At 32.0% G+C, this 27,103-nt stretch overlaps 5 protein-coding genes across 6 annotated transcripts; 4 read left to right on the top strand and 1 right to left on the bottom strand.

The window, feature by feature from the left end:
- Positions 1 to 82: 82 nt before the first annotated feature.
- Positions 83 to 3,125, bottom strand: LOC105774102 (protein DCL homolog, chloroplastic). Of its 2 annotated transcripts, XM_012596453.2 has the most exons (4): positions 2,626 to 3,125; positions 2,441 to 2,555; positions 1,155 to 1,289; positions 347 to 409 (listed from the first exon to the last, which is right to left on the bottom strand). In XM_012596453.2, exons 1-3 carry the CDS (start codon positions 2,988 to 2,990, stop codon positions 1,185 to 1,187), a joined length of 585 nt encoding a protein of 194 aa, XP_012451907.1. In that variant the 5' UTR covers positions 2,991 to 3,125; the 3' UTR covers positions 347 to 409; positions 1,155 to 1,184. The 2 variants fall into 2 exon arrangements, with proteins under 2 accessions (XP_012451906.1, XP_012451907.1); XM_012596452.2 differs by lacking the exon at positions 1,155 to 1,289 and having other exon boundaries at positions 83 to 409; positions 2,626 to 3,123.
- A 4,568-nt stretch (positions 3,126 to 7,693) lies between these two features.
- On the top strand, positions 7,694 to 12,848 carry LOC105773378 (uncharacterized). Its single transcript, XM_012595194.2, has 12 exons — positions 7,694 to 8,469; positions 8,678 to 8,852; positions 9,021 to 9,104; positions 9,363 to 9,604; positions 10,001 to 10,229; positions 10,339 to 10,503; positions 10,587 to 10,718; positions 10,924 to 11,037; positions 11,131 to 11,178; positions 11,295 to 11,373; positions 11,608 to 11,664; positions 12,427 to 12,848. The coding sequence occupies exons 1-12, from the start codon at positions 8,285 to 8,287 to the stop codon at positions 12,483 to 12,485; spliced, it is 1,569 nt and encodes a 522-aa protein (XP_012450648.1). The 5' UTR covers positions 7,694 to 8,284; the 3' UTR covers positions 12,486 to 12,848.
- A 2,239-nt stretch (positions 12,849 to 15,087) lies between these two features.
- LOC105774319 (cold-regulated protein 27) lies at positions 15,088 to 18,173 on the top strand. Its single transcript, XM_012596771.2, has 5 exons — positions 15,088 to 15,311; positions 15,776 to 15,964; positions 16,823 to 17,003; positions 17,534 to 17,646; positions 17,743 to 18,173. The coding sequence occupies exons 1-5, from the start codon at positions 15,201 to 15,203 to the stop codon at positions 17,752 to 17,754; spliced, it is 606 nt and encodes a 201-aa protein (XP_012452225.1). The 5' UTR covers positions 15,088 to 15,200; the 3' UTR covers positions 17,755 to 18,173.
- A 788-nt stretch (positions 18,174 to 18,961) lies between these two features.
- On the top strand, positions 18,962 to 21,372 carry LOC105774161 (uncharacterized). Its single transcript, XM_012596539.2, has 4 exons — positions 18,962 to 19,477; positions 19,747 to 19,942; positions 20,773 to 20,904; positions 20,993 to 21,372. The coding sequence occupies exons 1-4, from the start codon at positions 19,161 to 19,163 to the stop codon at positions 21,113 to 21,115; spliced, it is 768 nt and encodes a 255-aa protein (XP_012451993.1). The 5' UTR covers positions 18,962 to 19,160; the 3' UTR covers positions 21,116 to 21,372.
- A 350-nt stretch (positions 21,373 to 21,722) lies between these two features.
- On the top strand, positions 21,723 to 24,525 carry LOC105774162 (sterol carrier protein 2). The gene is made up of 4 exons (XM_012596540.2): positions 21,723 to 21,922; positions 22,127 to 22,187; positions 22,686 to 22,788; positions 24,251 to 24,525. The coding sequence occupies exons 1-4, from the start codon at positions 21,803 to 21,805 to the stop codon at positions 24,330 to 24,332; spliced, it is 366 nt and encodes a 121-aa protein (XP_012451994.1). The 5' UTR covers positions 21,723 to 21,802; the 3' UTR covers positions 24,333 to 24,525.
- The last annotated feature ends 2,578 nt before the right edge of the window (positions 24,526 to 27,103 follow it).

Raw genomic sequence — 27,103 nt, 5'->3', positions numbered from 1 at the left:
ACATTGGCCTTAGACAAGCTACCAGTAAATTCATTCAGCAGCACTTGTGTATATAATCTTTTTCTCGAAACTATGTCCGGCATTGAATTTTCATGAATTTTCAATAATTGCTTTAATTTCTACAATGTTATCAGCTAATAAATAAGACATATTACAAACAATAAGAACAAAATTCACAAGATCTTCAGGATATAATGACATAAAAGTTGCTGACAAGTTCAGAGTATTACCCTTATCAACTACGTCTACGCCGTCGAAAATGTCTGAGAATGAAGCTGTCTGCATATAGAGGATAGTTTTTTCTGATTAGGCCCTTGATGCATTTCCAATAAGAAAAGTCAACCAGTTCTCCATCTTTTCGAACTATGAACAAACATCTCGAACCTACAAAGTCGGGATGGTAACCAACCTGTGATTCAAATATGAGAAGCACTGATCATTTACTTAATCAAAACAAGTTAGTCAAACTGGCCATGGTACCACTTAATTTAACTAGTGTAAACCCTAAAATCAAGTTTTAATTAATTAAGAGGCTTTTTTTCCTTTAGCTAATTCACCCCCATTTTTGCATGTCCTTTCATTGGTCTTGCAGTTTAACTCCTCCATCACTCCAATCACCCAGAAGAACAAAAGCCATTAAATTCTATAAAGATGCACATGCTTAAGAAATTCATGTTTGAAAGGTGAATATAAAAAGGCTTTTGGACCACAGTGATCTGTTCAAGTTGCAACGCTATCCATGTTAGTGGTGAGTGGAAAAGCAACTGAGTAAGCCTAAAGAAAGAATGTTGACCGATAATATCAAGTGCAATCCCCTCGGCATGATCCATATCAATGTGGTGAAAGCAATTGTAAATGCACATTTTTACATGTCTGAAAACAAGTAAACAAATGAATATTCTAGCAAACAAATCAACCGGAAAATAACTCAGAAAAAGGACCCAAACATGTCTGATCACGTCGGGTGCACTACATGCAGCACAGCCCACAATCACCTCTAGTGCAAAGGTATCAAAAGTTATATGGACAACAACAGTTTTAGCATGGTTTCGTCAAAAAATGCTAAAGCCAAGGAGGAAAAACAATTAGAGAAAACAGTTTTGAAGTTATGAACCATTAACAGAAATGATACTGGAAAAGGAAAGGTTTAGTACCTGTTTTGCCCCTGTACTAAAGTGAAATTCTCACTTTAGCCCTTTTACTATTTTTTGGTCACTTTCCCCCTCTACTTTCATATCGTCCATCACTTTTGCCCCTTGACCATTTCCGTTAAAAAAAATCCTGTGTGGCTGTTTAAGCCAATCAGATGCGAACATGTGGAGGGCCAAAGTCAGTATTTCACTATAGTACAAGGGTCATGGTGAGAATTTCACTATCCACATAGGCCAAAGTGAGAGATCAAGGGGCAAGCACGTGAACATGTGGGATTTTTTTAACAGAAATGGTCAAGGGGCTAACATGATGAACAGAATGAAAGTAAAGGGGCAAAGTGACCGAAAAAATAGTCAAAGAGCCAAAGTGAGAACTTCACTATAGTACAGAGGCCAAATTAGGTATTAAGCCAAAAGAAAGAGATCAAAAGAACAGGGAAAACTAAAGGAGAACGACTTATCAGTAGAAAATATCAATATCCAGGATTCCAGATTCAAGAGTATAAACTCCTAACAATAGATTAGCCTCTAATGTTTCTAACTAAAGCTTGAATTCACAAAAATGTTGTACATCAATTGAGCAGTTAAATACTATTGAACAAGCACAATTGTCCTCTATTTTGCCTACATTTTTTATCTGCTAGCTAAAAAGGCAAAGAGTTCACATCCAACTAACTAACACTAGAATATGCAGTTGTTAAAAAAAACAACACAAAATTTCAGCATCCTCAAAAGAAGAGGAAATACCATAACATACTTAAATTGGTTAAGCTATATTTTCCAAATGCTCTGTTTAGGAACATGAATTTGAAAACTTGGAGTTGGATTTCATTATTATGTAAATGGTAAGAATGAAATGCATATGTTACGGACAAATTAGTTAGAATTCAATATAATATATATTTGAAAGGTACAAAAGTATAGATTTATCAAATCCAAAAATATTTTAAGAATTTCAAATTCATTACTAGATAAGCATATAACAGAGATGAAATTGAGAAATTATCATGAATGTTACATTTCCAAATAGTTTACTACTCAGTTCACACTATTTTTAAATCCAAATTCTAAATCTAAAATCCAAGTTTCCAACCTAAAAGTATTGTGTGCAATACATATGCAAGTAATTCAAATGATGTATGATCTTCAAATATATTGAAAGACTTGGAGAAAAAAAAGTATACTATGGCAGACACACGTTTCCAACACTCATCCGAGTGCTTCAAGCTTTCAATAATAATAAATTCCAGAGATCAAAATTCAAAAAAATAAATAAAGAATAAACATACAGTGATGTAATCAATTCCACATCCAATTTTCTTCTCGAACTCTGGATGGTAAGGAAGCAACCTTTCCAAAATCGTCCTTTCATGCTCTGGACTCAATCTATCTCCAGCTCCATATCTAGAACAATCATTCTCTTTTAGAAATTAGATAAAACTAAAATAAAGCCAATAAAAATTAAAACACTTACTTTCCAGAGTGAATAATCATTCTAACAAAGCCGACAAGAGGCACGGTGTCCTCTAAAATCCTATCTTCCCAATCAGTCCATTCACCTCTGTTTCTTTTTCCCTCACTACCTTCCTCTTCTTCCAAAATTCCATCACTGTCCTTCTTCGGCACTGTACTCGGCTTCCTCAAGAAATCGGCGCCGTAAGCTTCCTGGCTCCCGATTTTCCCGCCGTCGGACCAGGTCCTCAACGCTTTAAACCGAACTTGAAGTGACGTCGTTTTGAGGAAAGGATAAGATAAGATCACCGGTGAGGAAGAAACGGAGGTAGGCATAGAGGTACGGTGAAAGTAAGGCGGCGGCGGGGGGTTGAGAATCGAAGCCATGGTGAGTTGAGTTCAGTGAGTTAACCGAGTTTCGAAAGTATTGTTGAAGAAAGAAATGGGAGAGTTTAACCGTCACATTATCAAGGTGAAGGAAAAATATGAAGATTGTTTTGCCATTGGAAGGGAAAAAAATCTTAGCTGATAACAAAGGTGAGAGCGCCCTTTTGTCCAACTAGGCGCGTTTTTTTTTTAATTTGGGCCGGATATGGCCCGTTAAGGCCCAATTTCTTGTTAGGCCTTTTCACGTTTATGATACTTGTATTATTATTAGTGGTGAAATTACCTAAGAGATATCTGTATTATAAAGATGGTATCAATTTAGTCCCTTTATTATTAAATGGGTCAATTTAACCGTCGTACTATTAAAAAAAATCAAATAAGGCCAAATTGGAATAAATTTTACATTTATTGTTTAAAAATTTTAATATTTTAATTTTTTAGTCTTGTAAATGAAATTTATTGTTTGGAATTAAATTGCAATTGAGAAACATAATTTTAAGATATTTTTATACAAGAAATGTTAATTTTATTACAATTTAGACTTCTTTAATCTTTTTAATAGTATAAGAGATAAATTAATCCATTTAATCATAAAAGGATTAATTTAATCCAATCCATATGATCAGGACCTCCCAAATACTTTGACATATTATTAGTAGTTCTATGGCACAACTTAAGGAAAATATATATATTTATAAAAATTATATTAAAGCAAAGTAAAATTTTAAGTGAAATAATTAAGTTTAAAAGTTTAAAAGTTATGTGCTTCAAGTTAAAGTCCTATCATGACATTATTTTACTAAAAACATTATAAGACAAAATACCTTTATCATAATATTCATTACTTTATGATAATTAGGTATTTTAGTCATTTTAAATTAAGTTGGTATTCAATTAACTCGTGACATCAACTCATTATGCCACACTCACAATGAGGGTAAAAAATAGGTAACAAATAAATTTATTAAAATTCACATAAAAACAAATTGATGTTTTGGTTATAACAATAAAGTTAATTGCTTATTGTGCATACTTTTTGCATTCAAACTTTACTATGGTCAATTTTTATTGATTTATTATGTTGAAAAGATAAAATATCCTCATAAAATATGACTTAATTTGTATATGAAGGGTATTTTGTAATTTCATAATTGAATTGATACTTAATTGACCCGTAAAATTAACTCGATAAAATACTTAAAATAAGTATAAATAGATAATAGATTAGTATTATTTGGTCACATTATAGAAGGATAATGCACTTCAACACACTCAAACCCACATCCTCTTACGTTTACAACAATGCACATGCAAATTGAACTAAAACTCAATCGGCATGAGTTTTAAATCTTGTTTAAATTTATTTATAGTTATAAATAATTAGCTTATGTGCATTTAAAATTGTCATAATTTTATTTAATATTAAGTAATTATATGTATTTCTTTTATTTTATATTTTCTTTTATCAAAATTTTAAACTCTAACAACTTCTTAATGCTCACATTATAATATATTATATTTATTTTCCATGTGATGTAAATTAAAAATAAAATATCATATTTTAAACATGAAAATGAGTTGGATGGACTGAGTTTGAGCTTTGAATATTAAAATCTAACTATGATCTATATATTTTAAATAGACCTAATTTTTTTATCTAAGCCCCTTTTTTGAAATAATAATTTTGTCCAAATACTCTATTTTTTATACACCTTTGAACTTAGAAAAATAACTCACCCTTAACAAATCTACTAATCACTTGAATCCTTGTAGATGTGTTTGAGGATAAAATAAGGAGGTAGGAAGAAGATAGTGGTTCACACAATGGAGGTGTGCTAAGAGCCGCTTGAGGTAGAGGTTGAACAGAGTAGAGGAATAAAAAGGATAAGAGATTGGAGAGGATGTTTTTGTTGATCTTGTTGTGGTCAGTCCTGAGGGACATGTTAGCCCTGCTAGCTAGGTGACGATGGGATGGATGGATTTGATGAATCAATTGTGATTAAACTAATGTGTACTTGATGAATTTCCACACTTGTTTTATGTGAGGAGAATGTTTAGTACCTATCTCTGGCGAGGTAGGCCAGAGATACTCCACATGTCGATCATGCAAGTGCCGATGAGGATTAAGTCGACAAGGTGCCATTTGTAAGTGAGGTTCAGTGGGTTGATAGATGTTAGTATATTGAGTCCCACAACCATGTTTGAATGTGGAGCTTGGTCTCTCTATATGGTAGTCATTGCAGAACACAATAAATAAAATGTTTAAATATGCTAGTTCCTCTACTTTGATAAAATTTAAGATTTAGTCATGTATTTAAAAAGTTAAAAATTAAGTCCTCATACATTTTTAATTTAAAAATCTCAATCTAGTCATTAAAATCATAAATATTTTCAGTCAGAGTTTGTCAATTTAGAATTTTAATTAGGTTGTCCTCAAATAATATGGCGTATGATTGATAGAAAATAAACATGTTAAACTGACAAATTTTGACAGAAACTACCAATGACAATAATGATTGGACTCAATTTTTCAAATTAAAAAAGTAAGAAGAGTGAATTTTTAGCTTTTACGATACAAGGACAATCTCAAATTTTTTTACAAATATAGGGACTAACGATGTATTTTAACGAATATTTATGGAGACCTTTTCAAATAGAATGTGACCAATAACCATAAGAATGTATGTTTTTATTTGACATTAAAACAATTGACGGATCAAATACACCGGTTTCAATGTCCTTTGTTGTCCATTAATGACTATCTTGAACTCTATATAAGCATCTTCTTTGTTCTCCCTCGTGCAGAAGTGTTTATTGCAAATTTTATTGATCAAAAGGCAAAAACTTAAGGACATTGACACCCATTTAGGGTCTAATCAACTCGCGTGGAATTCAAATAGTGAAAAATTTTGGCTCAGGTTCTAATTTGATTCGAAATTTAAAATTTGATATTTGATTCGTATTTAATTCAACATTAACTTTTACGTTGGTTTGAATTCAAGCTGCTATTTTGATATAAAAGGGATAAATTTGTAATTTTATAATAGGGATGAAGATAATATTTGTATCGATAGACGAATTGGATCAGTAATCAATATTTTCTCTTCCGTTTGATTAACTTTTTTTAGGTAAGGGAAAGTTAAGAGAATTGAATATCCTTTACAAAATGTCAATGTTTTAGTTACTCCAAAATAGGACAAAAGCTGGTGAAGGTCAATAAACTTTTAACATGTAAACTCTTTATTTATTTTTTACATAATTATATTATAGAAATGATTATGATAGTAAAAATTCACTATATTTAATCATTTCATTTCTTTTTAACTTTTTTAATAACCTCATTATAGGTTCGATTATATCTGTTCTTTTTTGACACAATATCTAAAATTATCCATAACCCCTTCTCAACCCATAAATAGAAGAATAATGCGTTTTAGCGTATTCAAACCCACATTCCTTACATTAATAACAATGTTCATATTAATCGAGTTAAATTTACTTTACTTTTCATTCTGTTATTAATCTTTTCCTTAACATTATTTTCTTTTTACTTTCATTTATTTCACAATTATTAATAAAAATAATAACAGTAAAATTTAACCTATTATTTTAACATCAATTTCATAAGAATAGAATATTCTTGAATCTATTGGTAGCCCACAAATTGATTTGGTAATTAATATCTCAAATCCAGTCTAGTTGGTGACTTGCTTTTGTTTGTTTCCCATAATTCATGCCAATTTGAGCGCTAAAATAAATTCCAAAACCATTAATTTAATTTAATTTAATTTAAGCATCTAATCAAATTATTAATGCTTACACGATAATTTTACCTTTGATTAAATACTAGAAATTAGGGGGCCCATGTTATGAAACCACGTGGCACGTTTATGTTAAATCAAAGCACCTTTGACGCACGAGACCAGCCCGGACCATGTCAGATTGTTGCGTGGCGAGTTAGGCAAAAATTTATCCCCTCATTTCTTTTCACCCGCTTAATCCACGCGCGTCTGCCTCGACCTCCTTTCACCTCCGCTCCACCATAATTATATTTATTATTAGATTAAAATATATAATATAAGCTCTTTATATTCTCGCTAAATAGGTAATGTATGTTGATTTTTTTAATTGTTTTAATAAGATTGATTTTTTCAAGATTTAAGAAAATAAGTCAAATTTTAAAAAAAATGAACTAGATGCACTTTCTCAATATGTCTAACTGAACACGTTTTTCTTGACATGCCAGCAGAAAGCTCGTTCAACTAGACATATTTTCACTTGTTCTCTTTAAAATTGACTTATTTTTTTAAATCTTAAAAAAATGATTTATTTAACCAATTAAAAAAATTTGACATATATTACCTATTTAACCTTATATTTTTCTCAGAATTAAAATTTAATTTTTAAAAATTTAATTTGAGATTTTTTATATTTTAAAATTTAAGTTTAATTGTAAATATTTTATTATTTGAAGCTAAAAAACCCCATTGATTTTTGCTTCTAACAAGCTGATGTTTTACCATACTAAAGTGGAAAACATCCTCATACCACCACAATTTGTCAAATTGAAACTTCAAAGAAAAAAAGAGAGTCAAATTGTCAAATTGCCAATTCATTTCACCGTTGAATTAATATCAAAGCGCGTACACATCACGCCTCAGAAAAATCTTATAAACCTCACCGCGACTTTCGTCTTTTTATAGATCTCCGCCGACACTGTAGATCGTCGCCACTTCGTAAAATTCATAATATTTTCTGTTCTTTTCTTTCATTTTCTTTTTGGTTTCAGTCTAAAAACGATAAAAAAAGAGAATAAATTAAATTATTTTTCCAGCAATCGGATTTCATGCAATGAAATCGATGGCGTTGAGTACACTCAATCCATGAAAACGAAATTCAAATTCCAAACAGAAGGAAACAATAGCAGTTTTTTTTTTAACCTTGTAATGCAAATCCATTTATAAATTATTTTATTTATAGATTCAGAATATTCTGGCGGGCTGGTGCCAAGGCACTCGTTGAAGAAGCCTTAACGTTTGCCAGTTCATATTTTATAATTATTATTATTTTTAATGTTCTTTGAGTCATTTTCACAAACAACTGACAGGTGACAGCTCTTTAGATCTCTCCTCGATACTGTGACTCCCGATCAAGCTTCATTTAACATTTTTATTATTTTTGTATTTGAAATGCTTTTTAATTGTTATTATTGTTAGTAGTAGAACTTGTTTCTTTTAATTGGAAGTTGAAGCTTGGTATTTGGTGCTTCGATTGGAATTTCGTTGAGGGAAAAAATGGACGGTGGAGATGGGACGGTAAGATTAGGAGCTTTGAATTTGAAAGCAGGTAGAGGCTTAGATTTGGATCCGGATGTCTCCGTTTCTTCGCCGGTAACAAGGCAAAAAGCTGCCGCCGCCAAACAATTCATTGAGAATCATTATAAGAATTACCTGCAAGGATTACAAGAGCGTAAAGAGAGGTAATTCCGAATTATTGTTGCCTTTACAGTATCCATGTGTTGCTATTTTGATTTGATATTTTTGTTGAATTTAGTTGTTTTACGTAATTATTGAAATTAGGATTTTAATAGGTGGATATGGTTTCGGTTAGATGGAATTTGTTGTGCGTGTTCTTTTGAGAATTTAAAATGTTAGTTTTATTGGATATTCATTGTTGCTCATTTTAAGACGGCGAGCACTGCAAAGGAGGGCTGAGGAAGCTAAGGTTTCAAGTGAAGAACAAGAGGAGATGATGAGGAATTTGGAAAGGAGAGAAACTGAATATATGAGGCTGCAAAGACGTAAAGTAGGAATCGATGATTTTGAACAATTGACTGTAATTGGAAAAGGTGCATTCGGCGAGGTATATTTCAAATGTTTGTTGTATTAAAGCTCTTGATCCTTGATTAACATTTTCAGTGATTTTTTTTAACTCAGAGGGGATTTTTGAACTTGTTTCCATTCTGCTTTAGAATTCTCTGCAAATGTAGATGGCTTGGCACTTACTACTGTTTCAATGTAACAAATGCAGGTTAGGTTATGTCGTGCTAAAAGTACTGGAGAGATTTTTGCCATGAAAAAATTAAAGAAATCGGAGATGCTTAGTCGTGGACAGGTAACCACCTAAGTAACCTTTTTGATTATATCAATTCTTTGATCATGTGCTTTGATTTTCCTTTGGTACTATGGTATAAATGGATTTAGGCAGCTGGAAAATATTAGATTTGACATGGAAAAAATCTTAATTCCATTTGATTTGGAATGGTTAGGCTCTTTATGAGACCAGCTCATAGATTTTCTTGGTGGATCATGATGAAACCAACACATTAAGTTCAAATCATTATCCTTATTTTTCATTTTACTTTGTTTCAAGGTTGAGCATGTTCGTTCTGAGAGAAACTTACTTGCTGAGGTTGATAGCCGATGCATTGTAAAGCTGTTCTATTCTTTTCAAGATTCTGACTTCTTGTACCTTATTATGGAGTATTTACCTGGTGGTGATATCATGACACTACTGATGAGGGAAGATATTCTTTCAGAAGATGTAGCACGTTTCTATGTAGCAGAGAGCATTTTGGCTATTCATTCGATTCATCAACACAATTATATTCATAGGTAATCTGTTTTATTAACATGTTTCTGAGATTACTAAGTGTATGTCTCAATATAGGTTGGTGGCTGGACCTAGATTTTCTTGAATGCATGCAGAGTCTTGACTAATTGCAGAATAAATAGAGGACGACTAGTAAAGGACTTGAAACTGGAAAAGTATCTTTGGTGATAGTTACTCTTGATCATGTTTTATTAACATGTTTCTAAGATTACCATGGGTGTATGTCTCGATGTGGGTCAGTGGCAGGATGTGGTTTTTCTTGAATGTATGCCAGTGTGTGCACTGTAATCAATGAGAGAGTCTTGACTAATAGTGAAATACATTGACAGACTAAAAAATTACTTGAAACTAGAAAGTCTCTAGATAGATATTAACTATTAATCGTGTTTTTCCTGTAGGGACATTAAACCAGATAACCTGATACTAGATAAGAATGGGCATTTGAAGCTTTCAGATTTTGGCTTGTGTAAACCCCTAGATGACAAGTATTCAACAATTTTGTTGGAAGATGAAAATTTAACTTCTCAGGACACCAATGAGGCTGAAGTCCAGTCAGGATCTGAAAGACCCCCTTGGTTGATGCCAAAAGAACAACTACAACAATGGAAACGGAACCGCCGTGCATTGGTATTATCTTTTGTGAACAACTTTTGTACTTTTTGGATTTCACATTTGTTTCATTTATTAAGCAGGCATGACATTGCATTCAGTACCAGCTAACATCTGGTTTATGCAGGCATATTCAACTGTTGGAACCCTTGATTACATGGCTCCTGAAGTTCTCCTAAAGAAGGGTTATGGAATGGAGTGTGATTGGTGGTCTCTAGGTGCAATCATGTATGAGATGCTCATAGGCTATCCTCCATTTTGTTCTGATGATCCTCGGATAACATGCCGCAAGGTGCTCAGCACCTAGTTTTTGATTCTTAGTTATTTTGTTAGCCTCCTCTGTTCCCTAGATGGTAATCTTTCTCTTTTGGACAGATTGTCAACTGGAGGACTTGCTTGAAATTCCCTGAGGAACCAAAAATATCCCCCGAGGCTAAGGATTTAATATGTCACCTGCTCTGTGATGTTGAAACCCGCCTGGGCACCAGAGGAGTGGAAGAATTGAAGGTAAGTCCTTTGAATGATGCTTTTGCACATCCACGATAAGTACATATTTCTCTCAACAGAAGACTTCTTGCTAGATCTTAATTTGGTACATTGACAAACTAGTTGCGGCCGCTATGCAGTGTTTTACAATCAGATTGTTTACTTTCTCAGGCTGAGCTTGTTAGTATTTTATTTTATTACAAGTTTGAAGTCTTGAAATTATCAGGCACATCCATGGTTCAAAGGTGTTCCTTGGGAAAAGCTATATGAGATTGAAGCTGCATATAAGCCGACAGTCACCGGAGACTTGGACACACAAAATTTTGAGAAGTTTCCTGAAGTGAGTACTTTAAATGCTAAAGAATCTGAGTTACATACTCCTTTAAATTTTTTACTGTGAAACTAATTTTACTGCATCTTTGCTTTTTGGTAGATTGATGGCCCTCCTTCCTCAATACCAGAAGTGGGACCTTGGAGGAAGGTAAAGGCCGTTTTTGCTCCAATTTTCATTTTCTTTCTAGTAAAGCTCGTGGTACCACATTATACTAGACCGATTCTGAAACATTTTGATATGTTTTTGTTCATTCAATGATGCAGATGTTGACGTCAAAAGATAACAATTTCATAGGATTTACATTTAAGAAATCTGACGTTGTTAAGTCACTTGAAAGTTCAGGTATGCTATACTTTATAAGCTCTAGTGCTTTATTTTCACTAGAGGCTAAAGTTGCTTCCAGCTTGGGCATATTTTTCTCATTTTACAGATCTAGTGCTCATTAGTTATGGATTTGTTTTTTTTTTCTTGTATTTTATTGGACTGTGCATATGTACTATTCTATGATGGCATCATGAGTTTTTCAAATATGTTACTGTTCTGGACCTGGAAATCTAATTTTCATATGCATTGCAGGTACTGACATGAGATCTAACGGACCTTCAAAAGTCCCATCGATCGTTTCCTTGCTAGGTATGATAATATTTATATTCATGAATGATCCATGAATTCACGAGGAAAAAAGCTTTGTATTCTACTTTTGTATTTGTCATTGGAGAATACTAGGACATTGATGAAATACTCTCCCAAAGACGCGGAAAACTATTCTTTGATTTATCATTTTTGAGTATAGCCTATTGCCAATTGATGCAAAGAATGCAAGGAAAAGTACTGTAGAGACCAGACCCTGTACTAAGAGTCAGATTGTATTTTGCTCTCTCTATTAAAAAAATGTGCAAATTAGTTCTTGTACGTCAAATCAAAGAGTAAATGGTCTTTTTTGTTAAAAATTTCATCCATTTGTACTGTTGAAAACTGGCATATTTGATCTTTTTTAATAGGACCAATTTGCTCTTTAATCTAAATACAAGGACTGATTTGTTCATTTTTTTAGTAGAAGGAGCGAAATGCAATCCGACTTCTAGTATAGAGCCTCCATGGTACTTTTACCAAAGAATGCATCTTCACAGAATGCATCTTCACAGATTAGTTACCATATATGCCTCAAGTACCATAAAAAACCATCTACTTTGCTCTATTTTGTTTTACAAGGCAGCAATATATCATAATTTAATTTGCCACAAAGTCTTTCTCCATTGCCATAGATTGTATCTGCAAGTGTTTTAAGTCCTCTCCATCTTAAACTTGTCCTGATCAAGAACCATTACCTAATCTTTGCAAAAAGCCGGAAAATACAGACTATATTTGATCATGAATTCCTTTCAACTAATACAGGTCGAATAGATCTTCAAGAAACAGTAATGCCAGAAGGCGAGCAGGAGCAGGAAACTTGAATCCGAGTGCTCTCCATTGTCGGCGTCTGTGAGCATAGTTGATCTTAGTTTCATCTCAGGTGCACACTTTGCAACACCCAAAAAAGGGGTTGAAATATCATATTGAGATTGAATTTTGTCAAGAACTGCTGCTTGGAGACATAAATAAGGTCAGCTAAAAATTTATTCAAATCATCTTTGACCACTATCCTTGTTTTTTCTTTTCTCCAAAAAGATTATGGTTTGTATAAGAGCTATTGTAAAGCCCAAATTATGTTCAATCCATTTTGACTGTAATTTTTCTTTTTACTAGAAATTAATTTTCCTTTCAAACTGTGACCTTTTTTTGTCTATTAAAAATAGTGAAAACACGATTGGTAGCAAGTTTTTTAGTCGTCGTTGAAACAATATTTGCATCAGTACGAGAGATCGTTTTTGTTGGATGTTATAACTAATATCGTAAAGTTTTTCTTTATAAGGGTTAATTTATAATTTGGTGTTCCAATGTTCAAATTGCTATCTGAAGTTTTTTTTTTTCAATTTGCTGTTTTAAGTTTAATTTTAATATTTAATTTGGTGTCTAAATTAAGAAATATAATATGATCCTTGTACGAGTGCTATAATAAAAATTGCTTAATTCATGATTAGGGTTTTAAAGTGTACTCATATTTTCACTTTCCTACTTACTTTTTTGGGTCCCAGTTTGGTATTTATTTGTTAAAAATTGATTTATTAACCAATAAGGTAGCACCATGTGGCATTTTAATAAAAATATTAGTATATCAAAAGTTGCAAATAACTTGGGCTATGAACCAAGAGTTTTCACTTTTCATTATATTGTTCTTATCATCAAAAGTTATGCCCATTAATAATAAATGGTTATAATTATTCAAGTAGATACTTATTAAATAATTATTTTTATTGTTAAAGATGAGACTATTTATTTGGATAGTTATATCTATATGAAGAGACATGAGACCTCTAAAAGTTATAAACACTTATTCTTCATTGAAGAGATATTTAATTGATTCAAAGAACCATTGAAAAAATTTATTTAGCCGATTCAAATAATAATTGTAGTCCCATTAGTATAGCTTGATGTTACAAGACAAGAATGTTCCCAATTAAATATGATATGCTTTTCAATTTAGTACACCATTAAGGAGGACCTCCATCTTGATATAGTTTTAGCTTCAATCTTTCATAATTATCTTAATTATCATCTCATATTTTATTTAAAATATCTAATATTTTAAACTTTAATCTCTCAAAAACTATTTCAAAAGATTTAAGACATAATCAATGCTTATATTTTTTTGTCAATTTGACCCTTTTGTTATTTAAATTTGGTTTCAACCTTATCAAAATATTGACTAAGACTTTAAAATTTTAAACATGGTAGCTCGAATGACAATTCATATATACTTCATATTTTTTTAAAAAATTTAAATATTTTAAAATTATTTTTGACATGTCATATAAGAAAAAATAATATCCTGTTAGCATGAAAGTACATGTGAATCTGTTATATGGGTTACCACACCAACATTATCGAAAAATTAATGTTTTAGTCAATATTTTGTTTTACTTTTTTTTTTAAAATTGATGGTTAAATTTTAACTCAAAAAGAATAATGGTCAAATTGATAAAAAATGTAAACATTAATAACTAAATTTCACATTATACCAAGATTTAATTGCTTAAATCTTTAACTTTGAGAGATATCTAGAAATTTTGTAGATATATATGATATACATTTGTTTCTTAATTTCGAGATAGAACAATACTGAATTGTGATAGTACAAAAATCTAATGACCCTTCAAGAAATATATTTGTGAGTGCAAAATACTATTTTTAATATTAATTAAACTTTTACTAAATTTAGTATCATAGGTTCAATTTTTTAAATGAAGGATGTAAATATTACTTAATATAGAATTTTAAATACATTTATTAATAAAAAATTAACATTATTTAAATTATAAAACTACTAACCTTATCTATAGTATACCCTCCTTTTTTTCTCACTTGATATTTATGGAGGTGAGATTTTAATATCGGTGGGCGATATTGAATAAAATAAATTTTATTTCGTTCGGTTTTATTATTATATAATTTTTATTCAACATAAATTATTTTTTTATATTTTTATTTAAGTACAAGAATTAAGAAAATATGTTGTGGATTGGCATAGACATTGTTGTCAATATAGAAGAACGTGAGTTTGAGTGCGCCGAAGTGTATTATCTTTCTATTTATAGAGTGGGGAGAGGGACTATGGTTAGTTTCATTGATATGATATTGATAATTTAAAGATAAAATTAAAATAATTTAAAATGAAGGGCTAATGTAAAATAAGGAGTATAGTTCGAGGATGCCTGATGCAATTAAGTGTTAATATTTTCTTATAAAATAATCTTATCTCTAACTTTCAACTTAATTATAGAAAAGGAGTAGATATTAGTTTAGATATTTTGAAAGCCAATAAATATCTAGGGCCGTATTCGCTAACCCTAAAAGAAATGACGTGGCAAAATGCGGGACCCATGACACGTGTAAAAAGCGATGACAACTGTATCGTTCTTTTTCCCCTTCATATTATCATCATCATCATCTCTTACCTTCCATTCCTTATATTCTCTCTCAAATATTTTCTCTTTTCCTTAAAGAAAAAGAAAATTTTGTCATTTTATTCTATAATCTTCTCAACTCAGTGGATCTTTTTATTTTTTTGCATGGAGGGTTTTAGAGGAATTGAGTCTCGGAAGAGTTCAGAAGCTTCTGCCCCTGAGTTGACTCTTCAAAGTTCACCCGAGTTAGCTCACCATGAACAAAATCCAACCTTGGTACCTCCCTTTTCTTCTTATTCTTTTTCATAGATCTTTTTTGTTTATTGATTTATGCATGAATTTCAGTGATGGGTTTTTTTTTGGTTTTTTGGTTTAGAGGAAGTAAATTTTGGAAATTTAAGTGATTTATAAGCTAAATTTTGAAAATTTCGCACTTTGAATCTTTTTAGATGTTAACTTATTATCTTTTTCAATCATGCATGTCCTTTTTTTTTTAATTTATAACTTTTTTGAGTAGCTTTGATTGTTGTTCTGACAAATTAAAGTAGAGGGTCTATTTTTTCAGTTTAAAGTGGAGGGATGAAATTCAGAATTAGGCCTATTTTATAGTATTGATGCAAGTTGTATATGTGGTTGGCTTTAATGGTGGTCTCTTTAATTTTATGTTTTTTTTTATTTAATTGCTTTATACTCTGGTTTTTGGAGTTTACTAATTATGGGTGTTAATGGTAACACAACAGGATTCAATGATGACAGAATCAACCTCTACTGAATGGACGGATGAGAAACATAGTTTATACCTTAAATCCATGGAAGCATCATTTGTTAACCAGTTATATGATTCCATGAGTTTCCTTGGCTGTAACTCGAAGGAGAAATCGCCCGGATCGAAATCGTCAAGGAAAGCACGTTGTATCTCTTCAGGCCAGGTTTGGAACTGATCTTTGCTTATTGATAATTGTTTTTGACTCTATCGGAAGAAGTCTTTGAAGTATTGGCAGACCCCTTAACTCGTCCTGAATTGTCTCTTGGGGGTTTTGTCTCCCAACTATGCTTGCAGAAGTGTCGTCCGTGTCTTTTGAGTTATGGATTCGCATCCCACCAAGCGCAAACTTGAGTTTCCTTGGTGGGTGAGATGCTCCCACTCCTTGTCCTCAAACGGCATAACGATAGTTAGACACTTTGCAAACTTCACTGTGAACAGTTAGGAGATAAAATCCCCATAGGTACTACTAGTCTGGACATGTTGAGGGGTTTGCCAGCTCCTGGTGGACGTCTTGAGAAGTCTTGGTCTATGAGTGGAGTTAGGAGACAAAACCTTCTTAAGGAAAAATGTGGACTGCTGAGGGGTTGGTCAGCTCCCGGTGGGCGTCTTAAGAAGTCTTGGAATTTTTGTTTGTTGCGAGCTGGTGGGCCCCTTAACATGTCTGGCGTTGTCCCCCATGGAGTTTTGTCTCCCAACTCCGCTCACAGAAAAGTCTGCGAAGCCTCGTTCTTGCATTTTGAGGAATAGGTTCAAATCTCACCAGTTTCCTTGGTGGCTGAGGTGCTCCTACTCCTTGTCCTCAAAGGGCATATATGACATTTAGACACTTTGCAAACTTTTCTGTGAGCAGAGTTACGAAACAAAACCCCTTAGGTGTTGAGGGATTTGTCAGCTCTCAGTGGACGACACTTCGAAGACTTTTTCCGAAAGAGATGGAAATCCCTCAACAATAATGATGGGAGATTGTCTCTATTCCCCATATGCAATCTTGTTTTACTGCTTATTCCGATCTTTATTGCAGTTTAAGGTCCTTCGAGGCGGTAGCTGGAAGAAGATCAATTTTGAAAGACCTGTAGTTCAACTGAATAAAAGATACTGTTCTCATTCTTTCGTGGCAAGTCCTTGGATCCAGCATTTCAGATCCGGGTCTAAGTCTCGTGTTTTAGCCTCCTGTAGTCTTCAAGATAATGCTTCATCCAAAGGTAAAAACAAACAATGTAAATGTGAAGAAAGCAAATTCTTATCTGTTTCTCGAACACTTTTGACACATGCCATTCTCGATATCATGAACATGCATTTAAGACATTTTGGTCTGCTCATGTAGATTTCATCTCAAATACGTGTTTTTGGTGCCTGCAGTCTCATCCAATCGTAGACTTGCTCGAAATTTGACTTTTAAGGTCTATTTCTCCGTGTTTCAGCTGAAGTAATCTTGGTTATCCATGTATTATACGATAGTATGATTAGTATCCCTCTCTATACAGTTCAAAGTTTAATGCTTATTCGAGCTTACAATCGGTGCAGTTGTTCCTTCATACTCGTACGGTATCTCATATCATTCAGCTTTGGATGGGATATTTGGTTTGATACTGAGAATAACTTCGAGTTCTAGGCTTTCGTGTCATTAGGAACTAAGGGCATACATGAATATTCGTTTGGCACGATGTCTACTCATGGATTTACTTGTTGCACAAGTAATTAAACTCTTAAAAGGTTTGTTGGTTCGTTGCAGAGGTGTCGGATCAGAACTTTGTCGACGAGGAACAGGGTGAAAAGGCTAGAAAAGGATGTTGCAGCCCAAAGAAGCTGAAAACCCGGGTAACCGATGCTTCATGCAATGATCAAGTAAAATTTAATACCATTAATCCTCTATTTACATTAGCCAATAGTCACTTATCTTAGTCCCTAAGCATCAAAGCATTTCTCTCATTTTGTTTTCAGGTTGTTCCATAAGGTGAAACCCACGGAGCATCCACCGGTAAGGCTCCGTTTCGAAGAAGGAAATTTGTAATCACCATCCTAATACCGACAGCAAACCCGACTCCATAGAGTTCATTTTTGGTGACATAAGTTAAAATTTGAATGCTAAATATTTTTGTCGATAATGTATGGGACGGTGCCGAGAAAGACGGAGAGATATGGGGGTATAATTAATGTGACTTTTTGTTCTTGTAAAAATAGTAAGTGCGTCATTAGTAGTAGTTTCGGTGGAGGACGTTCGCCGCCGGTCTGCTGATGTTCTTTCTGTTTTTGTATATATATTATTCTCACTTTTTATCTGAGTTATGAACGTGGTGGTATAATATATATACTGTTGTGGTAGTGTAATAATATATATATCTACCTTTGCGGGTTTTGATTGGTACAGATAATTCATTCAAAATTTGTTGTGACTGATGAAATAATTAAATAGTTATATATAATACGTGATGGAATGAAAATTTTAACAGAAGGTCTAATCTGTATTTTGATCTAACGTAAAATGATTACTCAGGGAGTAAAATGTAATCTAACTTTTAGTACAAGAGCTTTTATTGTAATTTAATTTATCATATTAGTAAAAATGCTAAGTGAGCTAAAGATAAGTCATTGTAATCTTTTCAGATTTTAAAATTTAAGTTTAACTGTAAATATTATTATTATTTTGTTAAATTAGGAGGATAATGCGCTAAAGCGCATTCAAACCTATGTCTTCTTGCATTGACAACAATGTTAATGTCAACTGAGTTAAAGACTCAATCAATTATTGTAACTTATGTGATATCAGCAATTAAAAAAAAGTTAAAATGTTCTTATCACTTAAAAAAAAAGAATTTAGCCCCTATATTTTTATTTTTAGGAATTTAGTCTCTTTATTTTTTAGATTTCGAAATTCAAGTTTAATTTTAATACTATTTATTTATTAAATCTGTTCATGTGGGATTTTGAAATAAAAAAACTACTGTAGCTATGTAATTAAAAAAGTTGTAATTAATTTGAATTTAACAAAATAAATTAACAATAAAAACAGTTTGACTTGAATTTTGAAATCTAAAAAATAGAGGGACTAAATTCTTAATTTTTGAAAAATACAAAGACTATAGGTATATTTTCCCCAAAGAAATTATTAAAATAAAAAGAATAAATTTAAAATTAAAAAAATCCTATGATATATGTTAAACAATTCAATGCAATGACAAGCTTAGCGGTGGATGTAGGAACTAGGAACCATGTCCCAGAAATCTGCTTCATTGTTCAAAACAATGAATAACATTACAGCAAACTCCTCCTTCATCTTCTAATTCTATTCCAATTCCTTTGATCTTTTTATCCTTACCAGTTCCCAATTCCCAGAAATCCAAGCACCTAATTCATAACCAATGCCGCCATTTTCTTCGACCTCGAAGGCGGTCGGATCCCTAATATCCCGTAGAATTAGGATTACCCATTTCGTTAGAAACGCCAACAACGGTGGTTGTTCCCGGAGCTCCGATCAAATCCGATGTGTTTCAACCATTTCCGGCACCGAAACCCTATCGTCTCACCCGTTACTCGCTTCACCCAAGGAGGATTCTTTTGTACCATCAAACAAAATTTCCGATCGTTACACTCTCCAAAAGAGACGATTTTTAGGTTGCAGCGACGGTGAAGAAGGCGGCGCTTTATCAAAAGTCCACGAGGAAAAGATTATTGTGGGGTAATATAAATTTTATCAAAAATCCTTTTTTTTCTTTTTACATTTTTCAATTATCCTTTCGTGTGAAGTATCAGGTCAAGATTAAATTAACATAATGTATAAATGATGAGGGTTAAAGTTGCTATTATTCCAATATTAAAAGCTGCTAAGTTTTGTAACTTTTCCTGGGTGACCAGTCATAATCGACGTGACTGAACTGTCTTGACTGAAAGCCATGGGTTAAGTCAGTTAGAATCGAGTTTTATAAGTGACTTATGTTTGATCCTTAGTTACTCGCCGGAGCAGTTATTCGATGTGGTTGCAGCTGTTGATTTATACCATGGATTTGTTCCTTGGTGTCAACGGTCTGATATTGTTAAACAGTATCCCAATGGATCGTTCGATGCTGAATTAGAGATTGGCTTTAAGTTTCTCGTCGAGAGTTATGTTTCTCGTGTGGAATTAAGCAGACCGAAGTTCGTAAAGGTAACTTTAACCCTTGTCATTGCTTGTTTTTGTTCTGTTTTCGGTGATTCAATGACTTGATGATATCAGCTTATCAATGCTTTATCGTATTAAGATGTTGTGCATCGATGCTTGAAAATTTTGCAATGTGCTGAATGTACAGATTCGAAATCCGATAAGCTGTGTTACTTCATATATATCGAAGATGAGTGAGAGAACGAATATATCGTGCATGCTATAGTATATTACAATATGAACTTCAGAAATCCGTGGATAGGAGAACCATACACCAGTGACTGTATGAGCGAGTGTGTTTACAGGGACTTTGATTCTAAATTTCGCATTAGGTTGTAACAGAGAGATATAGAACATGAAATGAAGCAATAGGACAGCTGCATGCATCTTCTTTGACTCCCGACCCCGAAATATTAAACAAGAACTGTTTTCCATGACCCAATTTTAGAAAGAAAGCACTGTATTTCTAGTCTAAACTAACTCAAAACCGACTGCATTTGCCATTTCAATCATCTTATAACGAACTTTTTTTTGTTTGTCATGCCATACCTTTGGAGAATGCATATGAGCTCTTCTGAGCTATGTATCTCGGACTTGGGTGTGAGTATCTAACACGGGTATGATTAGATTTTTCTACATTCTTCCATACATTTGGAGGATCTTTAGAGGTCATATCTCTATATCCATGTGTTGGACATAGATACTTCATGAAGAATGAATAGTCCGAGGCTGCTGTTTGTAGTTGTGACTTATTAAAACCGACATTCTTTTTCGTTGATGAATTTCTTTTTACCTATTTATACTGATGATCTGACCCTGTATGTTGTCCCTTGCAGTCTACTGTATCGGAAAGTACCCTTTTCGATCATTTGATAAACATATGGGAATTCAATCCCGGACCAGTTCTAGGAACTTGCAATCTTCACTTTCTCGTGGACTTTAAGTTCCAGTCACCGCTTTACCGGCAGGTAATGTCCTTATATATTAGCGGGGTCGGTTATCCATGACCATGGTGAACATTTTTAACATCCATTGATCTTTTGATGTCTATAACAGGTGGCATCCATGTTTTTTAAGGAAGTTGTGTCTCGATTGGTCAGCTCATTTAGCGAACGTTGCCGGTTGATATACGGCCCTGCCATTCCGGTCCTCGAAAACTCCTACGGAGAAAGGACATGAACTTTTGTGTTCGGAAAGTAGCCTCGGAAATGCTATAGATGGGGAACTCTAGATTCCAATAATTGATTATATGATTATGAGAATATGATGTGATTATGAGTATAGATATGGGTATACCATGAGTAATTAAATTATCATATATAATAGAAGATTTTGTATTAGGAGTCGGATCGTATTTTGTCTTCTCTATTAAAAAAAGACAAATTAATTATTACACATTAGATTAAATAAGAAATTGGCATTTTTGTGTTGTTAAAGAGCAAATGGACAACCCTGAAGCATTTTCTTTATCCCACTCCGTCTCCTTGCACCGACTCTCTATAACTCAAAACTTCTTTCCATTCTCCTTTCTTCCTCCCGTTAATAACTCGAAATAAATCTAGAAAAAACTCGAATATGTGTCGATTGTCATAAGATCTTTACAAATTTTCATTGAGATATGTGCCAATTGTCATGTAACATCTCCCCACCTGTAAAAAATAAATTTTTGTCAGCTACGGCTAACGACTTTCTTTCCTTATTCGTACATAAAATAAAAACACTGTCGTGCAAGGGGAAAAAAGAAAATCAATGAATCTCAAGTTTTCAACCATAAATAAAGCCAAACCCAAGGCCAATTTGCCATAACCTACACTTGTTGTTGGGGTTCCTTCGTTTAAATCTTTTTGGGAGCAAATAATAACAAAAATGGCTGAGTTGAAATCTGACAATTTGCTTGAGATGATGAAGTTTCATTTGGGTACTGATGCTGGTAAAGAGCTTACTAAGAAGATTGGTCTTGTTTACCAACTCAATATTGCCCCCAAGGTCCATCCTTTTCCCTTTTTTTTTTCTTTTTTATAATTTATACACCATGAGCAGAAGCAAATCATTATCACACACTACTAACATAAAACTCTTATTATTCGATAAAAATTCGATCGTGAAAATAAAAGTAAACACACTTGATCAATAGGCAAATGTGTTGTTGTTGTTGTTTTAATTCAACTTGTTTTTACTTATGAATTTCAGAAATTGGGGGTTGATGAGGTTACTTACGTTGTTGATCTCAAGAAAGGAGATGTTATCAAAGGTTAGCACTTCCCCTCATCATTTTTTAAGTTAAAGAGTTGGGTTTGGTTACAGTATTATTGGAATTTGATCGGTATATCAATTCGGACAAGTTGAATTGATTTTTAAGTAAATTGCTTAGAATCAGTAAAAAATTGACGGTTGAATTTGTTTATAATTTTTTATTGTTTATTTAATTATTGTTGGACCGGTGGTCGATTCAGTCAAATTGAATATCAATGACTTGATTGATTTGGCCACTAATAAACATTGGAATTTTCAAGTCGTCCATAATATTTTGGTTCAATTCGGTTTGGTTTTAGGTTTTATTGTATTATTTTTGAGTTTTAGATTTTTAGACTTTATTTAGACAAACATTGTAGTAGAGATCGATTTTCGTTTCTCGATTATAATTTACAGTCGTAAAATTGAAATGTTGATACACTAAGACCCAATATTCTTGTTTTATAAATATAAAATTTTGCAATATTTGTTCATGGTATTGTCTCTTGAAATTTAGGTGAATATGAAGGGGGAAAGCCTGATGTTATATTTTCATTCAAGGATGATGATTTTCTTAAGATTGCCACTGGGAAGATGAATCCCCAGGTTGCTTTTATGAGGTGCAATCCCTAATCCTTATCCTCTATTCTTGTTATTATTTGGTCTAATTATGTCCTGGTCTCTATACTTTTTAGGATTTTTAAAATTTAGCCCTTTTATTTATTAATTTAAAAATTAAAACCCAATCGATAACAATGTTAATGGGTTTTCGTTAAACTATCCACGTAAGCAAGTTTTAATTATTAAATGTTCACATGTTTTCAAATTTAATGGAAGTTCATTAACAATGTTATCAGTTGAACTTTAAGTTTTAAATCTGGCAAGTAGAGGGAGATTAAATTCCTAAAATCATAAGTAAAAAGCAATATTTAGTCTCTGAATTTGATAACTTTATTCAACTTAGTCCCTGGACACTATTTTGGTCCGCATTAGTCTCGGGACTTGGCAACTTTTCCCAATTTTGGTCAATGTGATGATGTGACATTGCTATTGTGTCACGTTATCACCTAAAAAATTAAGTGATGATTTAACACAATCTTAAAGTGACACATCATCATATGGACCAAAATTGAGAAAAGTTGTCAAGTTTAAGAGCAAATGAAGACGAAGAAAAAGTTTAGGAATTAAGTTGGAAAAAGTTGTTCAGTAACTAAATGTTCTCTTATCCCAAATTAAAATGACAATTTTTTATATATAAATAACCTAAAAATATTAATTAATTATGAAAATAGGCTGGAGGAAAAATTATATACAAAAATAAAATGTTTGCTACAATACTCGTCGGTGTCACCTGACCAACCGGCGGCACCACCCCCTTCCCCCTAATCATGATCCAATCATCGATTTTTTTTAAAAAAAAAATTTAGGGGTGCCACCTGACATAGTGGTGGCACTAGACTGAAGTGTAATTATATAAAACTTTCAGGGACCTGATTGGGTAATTTAACTAATAATTTTATATAATTTTTAATTTTATTAATTTTTTAAAAAATGAGAAGGTTTATTTTTGTTTTTCTTATACTTTTAAGGGATATTTCAATTTAATTTCAAAAAGGGATAGACCTAACATGCAAATAGACCAAAAGTTGAAAACCATTTAATTTGATGCGGGACATACGCGGCACCCTTTTTTTTCATCCAATATAAAAAAGAGTAATTACTTCATCAGGTCCCTGAACATTTTATATAATTACGCTTCAGTTCAGTGCTACCACTGTGTCAGGCGGCACCACTAAAAAAATTATTTATTTTTAAACATTGATGATTGAGCCATGATTAGGGGAAAAGGAGGATGGTGTCACCGGTTGGTCAGGTGGTACCAACGAATACTATAACAAATAGGTCATTTTTGTATATAATTTTTCCTCCAGCCTATTTAAAAGTCCAAAATGACTAAATTTTAAAAATCTAAACCATAGTAGTAAGGCATAATTAGACATTATTATCATTTGTTTTATTCGGATTTTGGGATTCAATGAAGATTAAGGGGTTGCTTAATCCAAGAGATATTGATGTGTGTAGGGGTTTAATGAAGATTAAGGGGAGCTTGAGTTTAGCTCAGAAATTCACTCCTGATATTTTCCCAAAGCCTGCTAAGATGTGAACTAAGATGAAGCTAAAGTGTGAACCATGAAGGCTTCTATATGTATGAATCTCTTTCATTATCATTGCTTTATATGTACTAATACCATGTGTGAAAGCTTCTATTTTACTAGAATGGTTTGGTTGTAATAATAACCTTTTGTTTTGTTGAACTAAATATGTTTTTGTTGAATTTATTATTATTATTATTATTATTATTTGTCCGATAAAATTCATAATCAAGTAGGGCTGAACTCTTAAGCGGGATAAAATGCTCTCAATATTGTTTTCTTTATTCATAAGATTCGAACTTGAATACTTATTTAAGGGATATCAATTTTTTACCACATATTGGCAAAATTATTATTTTTAGTATAGATTGCTATGGGAACAAGTATAATATTATGAAAACAAAAATGTATTTGTAGGGTTTTGATTTTTGTATCAATCTAAGAGAGTGAGTCTTTAGATTAAAATATGTTGTTAGTCTCGCTACTTGAATCAAGTTTTTCTTTCTTTATTTAAAAATTCTAGTTCAATTGTTTTTTTATACAATATTCAGAATTATTCATAACCCTTCTCCAACCCTTATATAGGAAGATAAATGCGCTTCAGCGTACTCGAATCTGCATCCTCCTACTTTGACAATAATACTAAAACCCTAATCGAATTGTTGATACCATTAGTATTTTTAATCAAAATTTGTTGCTATTACATCTATGGAAGCACATCAACTTTAGAAGCAAATCGTTATGAACACAATAAGCAAATCTAATATTAGAGTAAACTTTAATGAAAAATGCTAATAGTGTTAACAATAGGACTAACTTTCAAATAATAATAATAAAAAGATAACTTTTTGTGTATAAATGTGACACCTCATACCCAACCCAGCCATCAGATACGGATGTGTGATGTCATGTTACATTCCGAAAGCAACTCATACTATTTCAATCCATTATATCAAGTAATTTGGTAGTCGATTGCAAACAATTTTCATGATAATAACTATTCATTATATTTGTCACTTTAATTTCACTTAACTTTAATTTAGTATCATATAAAACTTTTCACCCTTTTCAATTTAAATCCATATAATACTTCAACTTATCAATTAATACTTCATTAATTCATCATATAACAATTACTCACTTAATGTCTCGTCAATTTCATTTAAACATCTCTTACATGTTGATCATTCCATCTCTTATGTAAGCTTCTTATTATTACAACCCTTCTATTATTTTCCTCCTCCAAATCATATGTATGTATGTATGTATGTATGTATGTAACTTTTAATATAGCATGGTTATATGTAACATTAATTATTCTTTCACTAATTACACATATACTCTTAACAAGATTGTCTACTTGAGTAGTAGTCACTAAATTATTTATATCTTAGCCTACAAAATTCAAAATCAATACCGCTTGTTATTTTTGAAACTAGACTCAGTGAAATTTTACTATAAAATTTCAGAATTTCAAATAAGCTAATTAATATGGTATTTTCTTCAAATCTTCGCTTGTTTTGCTCTTAGACAACTTTGACCATTCTCCATTAAAAATTATTTATCTTTTAGTACAAAATTCGGATAATGTTTCCGTTTGTTTCTTTTGAAAATAGTTTCATTAAGATTTTATATATATAAATTTCATCTCTTAAGTATTTTTTCACAATTTTAATGATTTTTCAAAGTTAAGAACAGGGAATCCAAAATCAATATGATATTGTCTCACTTAAATTTATTTATCTCATAATCTACGATCCATTGCTTAAACCGTTTCTTCCATACAAAACTAGATTCATTAAGGTTTAATTTATTACTTGGTTCATCATTTAACTCGCCTTTTATAATTTTCGTGAATTTTAAAAGTTAAACTACTGTTGCTGTCCAAAAATTGTTTTAGTGAAAATATTTACTTTTCCATGATTCTTTGCATTAACTTTCAATTGAATGTATATAATCATTATACTTTTGATTACTATTCAATTAATCTTATAAATTCATATGTTAGTAACATTTTCATGTCTTTACCTTAACATTTCTCGTGACACAAATCATATCACTCTTTTCTCATAAAAACTTAATATCTGTAATCATTCGTTCTAAAAATACTTACTATCCATGCTATCTTGATTAAATTCACATATCATACATTCCAATCATAACATACCTGACTCAATTCTTTGAAATACAAATAAAACTAATATGAAAACTTACCTCTTTTATCGAGAATTTCCTTACGTTTGCTTCTTCAATTCATGACTATCCTTCTATTTTCTTCCAATTTTCTTCACTTTCATCTACTTTTTCTTGCTGCTAAATTGATGATCATACTCTCTAAAATCTCTACTTCATTTTTCTTCTTTGGTGCCTATGAAAAATTCCAAGAAATCTGGAAGCTAATGGATCAAAAATTAAGATATGAAAAACTTTCTCTTCATGTATACGGAACGCATGAAGAAATTTCTTCATTGTTCCGTACAAATATCTCAATTAAATAATTAATATTATAATCAAATAAAAATTCTAACCAATCATGTTTTGACATAATTTCTTACCAATTAATATCATGATATTTATCTTCATTGAAAATGATTATTTTATCCTTGTAATATCCCAATATTCACTTTTGTATCTTTTCTCATTTTGGTAAAATTTCAATTTAATCCTCTTATTTTCCACTTATTCCATGGATTTTCATTATACATTTACTTTTTAAAAAAAATAAAGAAACATAGAACTTTAAATAGAATAAATTATATCACATTCATGATGTGGAATGAAA

Source organism: Gossypium raimondii, chromosome 6 (assembly GCF_025698545.1).
Source record: "Gossypium raimondii isolate GPD5lz chromosome 6, ASM2569854v1, whole genome shotgun sequence".
In the NCBI taxonomy this organism is placed as follows: Eukaryota; Viridiplantae; Streptophyta; class Magnoliopsida; order Malvales; family Malvaceae; genus Gossypium; species Gossypium raimondii.
This window is presented reverse-complemented; position numbering and strand designations above follow the sequence as displayed.

What these genes read in the sequence shown, in the direction of transcription:
- LOC105773378 (XM_012595194.2), top strand. Translation starts at nt 8,285, where the DNA reads ATGGACGGTGGAGATGGGACGGTAAGATTAGGAGCTTTGAATTTGAAA. An exon ending in CTCGGATAACATGCCGCAAG is followed by an intron (nt 10,504 to 10,586) that starts GTGCTCAGCACC and finishes TCTTTTGGACAG; the next exon opens with ATTGTCAACTGGAGGACTTG. An exon ending in AAGTGGGACCTTGGAGGAAG is followed by an intron (nt 11,179 to 11,294) that starts GTAAAGGCCGTT and finishes TCAATGATGCAG; the next exon opens with ATGTTGACGTCAAAAGATAA.
- LOC105774319 (XM_012596771.2), top strand. Translation starts at nt 15,201, where the DNA reads ATGGAGGGTTTTAGAGGAATTGAGTCTCGGAAGAGTTCAGAAGCTTCT. An exon ending in GTTGTATCTCTTCAGGCCAG is followed by an intron (nt 15,965 to 16,822) that starts GTTTGGAACTGA and finishes TCTTTATTGCAG; the next exon opens with TTTAAGGTCCTTCGAGGCGG. An exon ending in AGATAATGCTTCATCCAAAG is followed by an intron (nt 17,004 to 17,533) that starts GTAAAAACAAAC and finishes GGTTCGTTGCAG; the next exon opens with AGGTGTCGGATCAGAACTTT.
- LOC105774162 (XM_012596540.2), top strand. Translation starts at nt 21,803, where the DNA reads ATGGCTGAGTTGAAATCTGACAATTTGCTTGAGATGATGAAGTTTCAT. An exon ending in GAAAGGAGATGTTATCAAAG is followed by an intron (nt 22,188 to 22,685) that starts GTTAGCACTTCC and finishes CTTGAAATTTAG; the next exon opens with GTGAATATGAAGGGGGAAAG. An exon ending in CCCCAGGTTGCTTTTATGAG is followed by an intron (nt 22,789 to 24,250) that starts GTGCAATCCCTA and finishes TGATGTGTGTAG; the next exon opens with GGGTTTAATGAAGATTAAGG.
- LOC105774161 (XM_012596539.2), top strand. Translation starts at nt 19,161, where the DNA reads ATGCCGCCATTTTCTTCGACCTCGAAGGCGGTCGGATCCCTAATATCC. An exon ending in GAGGAAAAGATTATTGTGGG is followed by an intron (nt 19,478 to 19,746) that starts GTAATATAAATT and finishes TTTGATCCTTAG; the next exon opens with TTACTCGCCGGAGCAGTTAT. An exon ending in AGTCACCGCTTTACCGGCAG is followed by an intron (nt 20,905 to 20,992) that starts GTAATGTCCTTA and finishes TGTCTATAACAG; the next exon opens with GTGGCATCCATGTTTTTTAA.
- LOC105774102 (XM_012596452.2), bottom strand. Translation starts at nt 2,990, where the DNA reads ATGGCTTCGATTCTCAACCCCCCGCCGCCGCCTTACTTTCACCGTACC. An exon ending in ATGATTATTCACTCTGGAAA is followed by an intron (nt 2,556 to 2,625) that starts GTAAGTGTTTTA and finishes TGATTGTTCTAG; the next exon opens with ATATGGAGCTGGAGATAGAT. An exon ending in GTGGAATTGATTACATCACT is followed by an intron (nt 410 to 2,440) that starts GTATGTTTATTC and finishes TTTGAATCACAG; the next exon opens with GTTGGTTACCATCCCGACTT.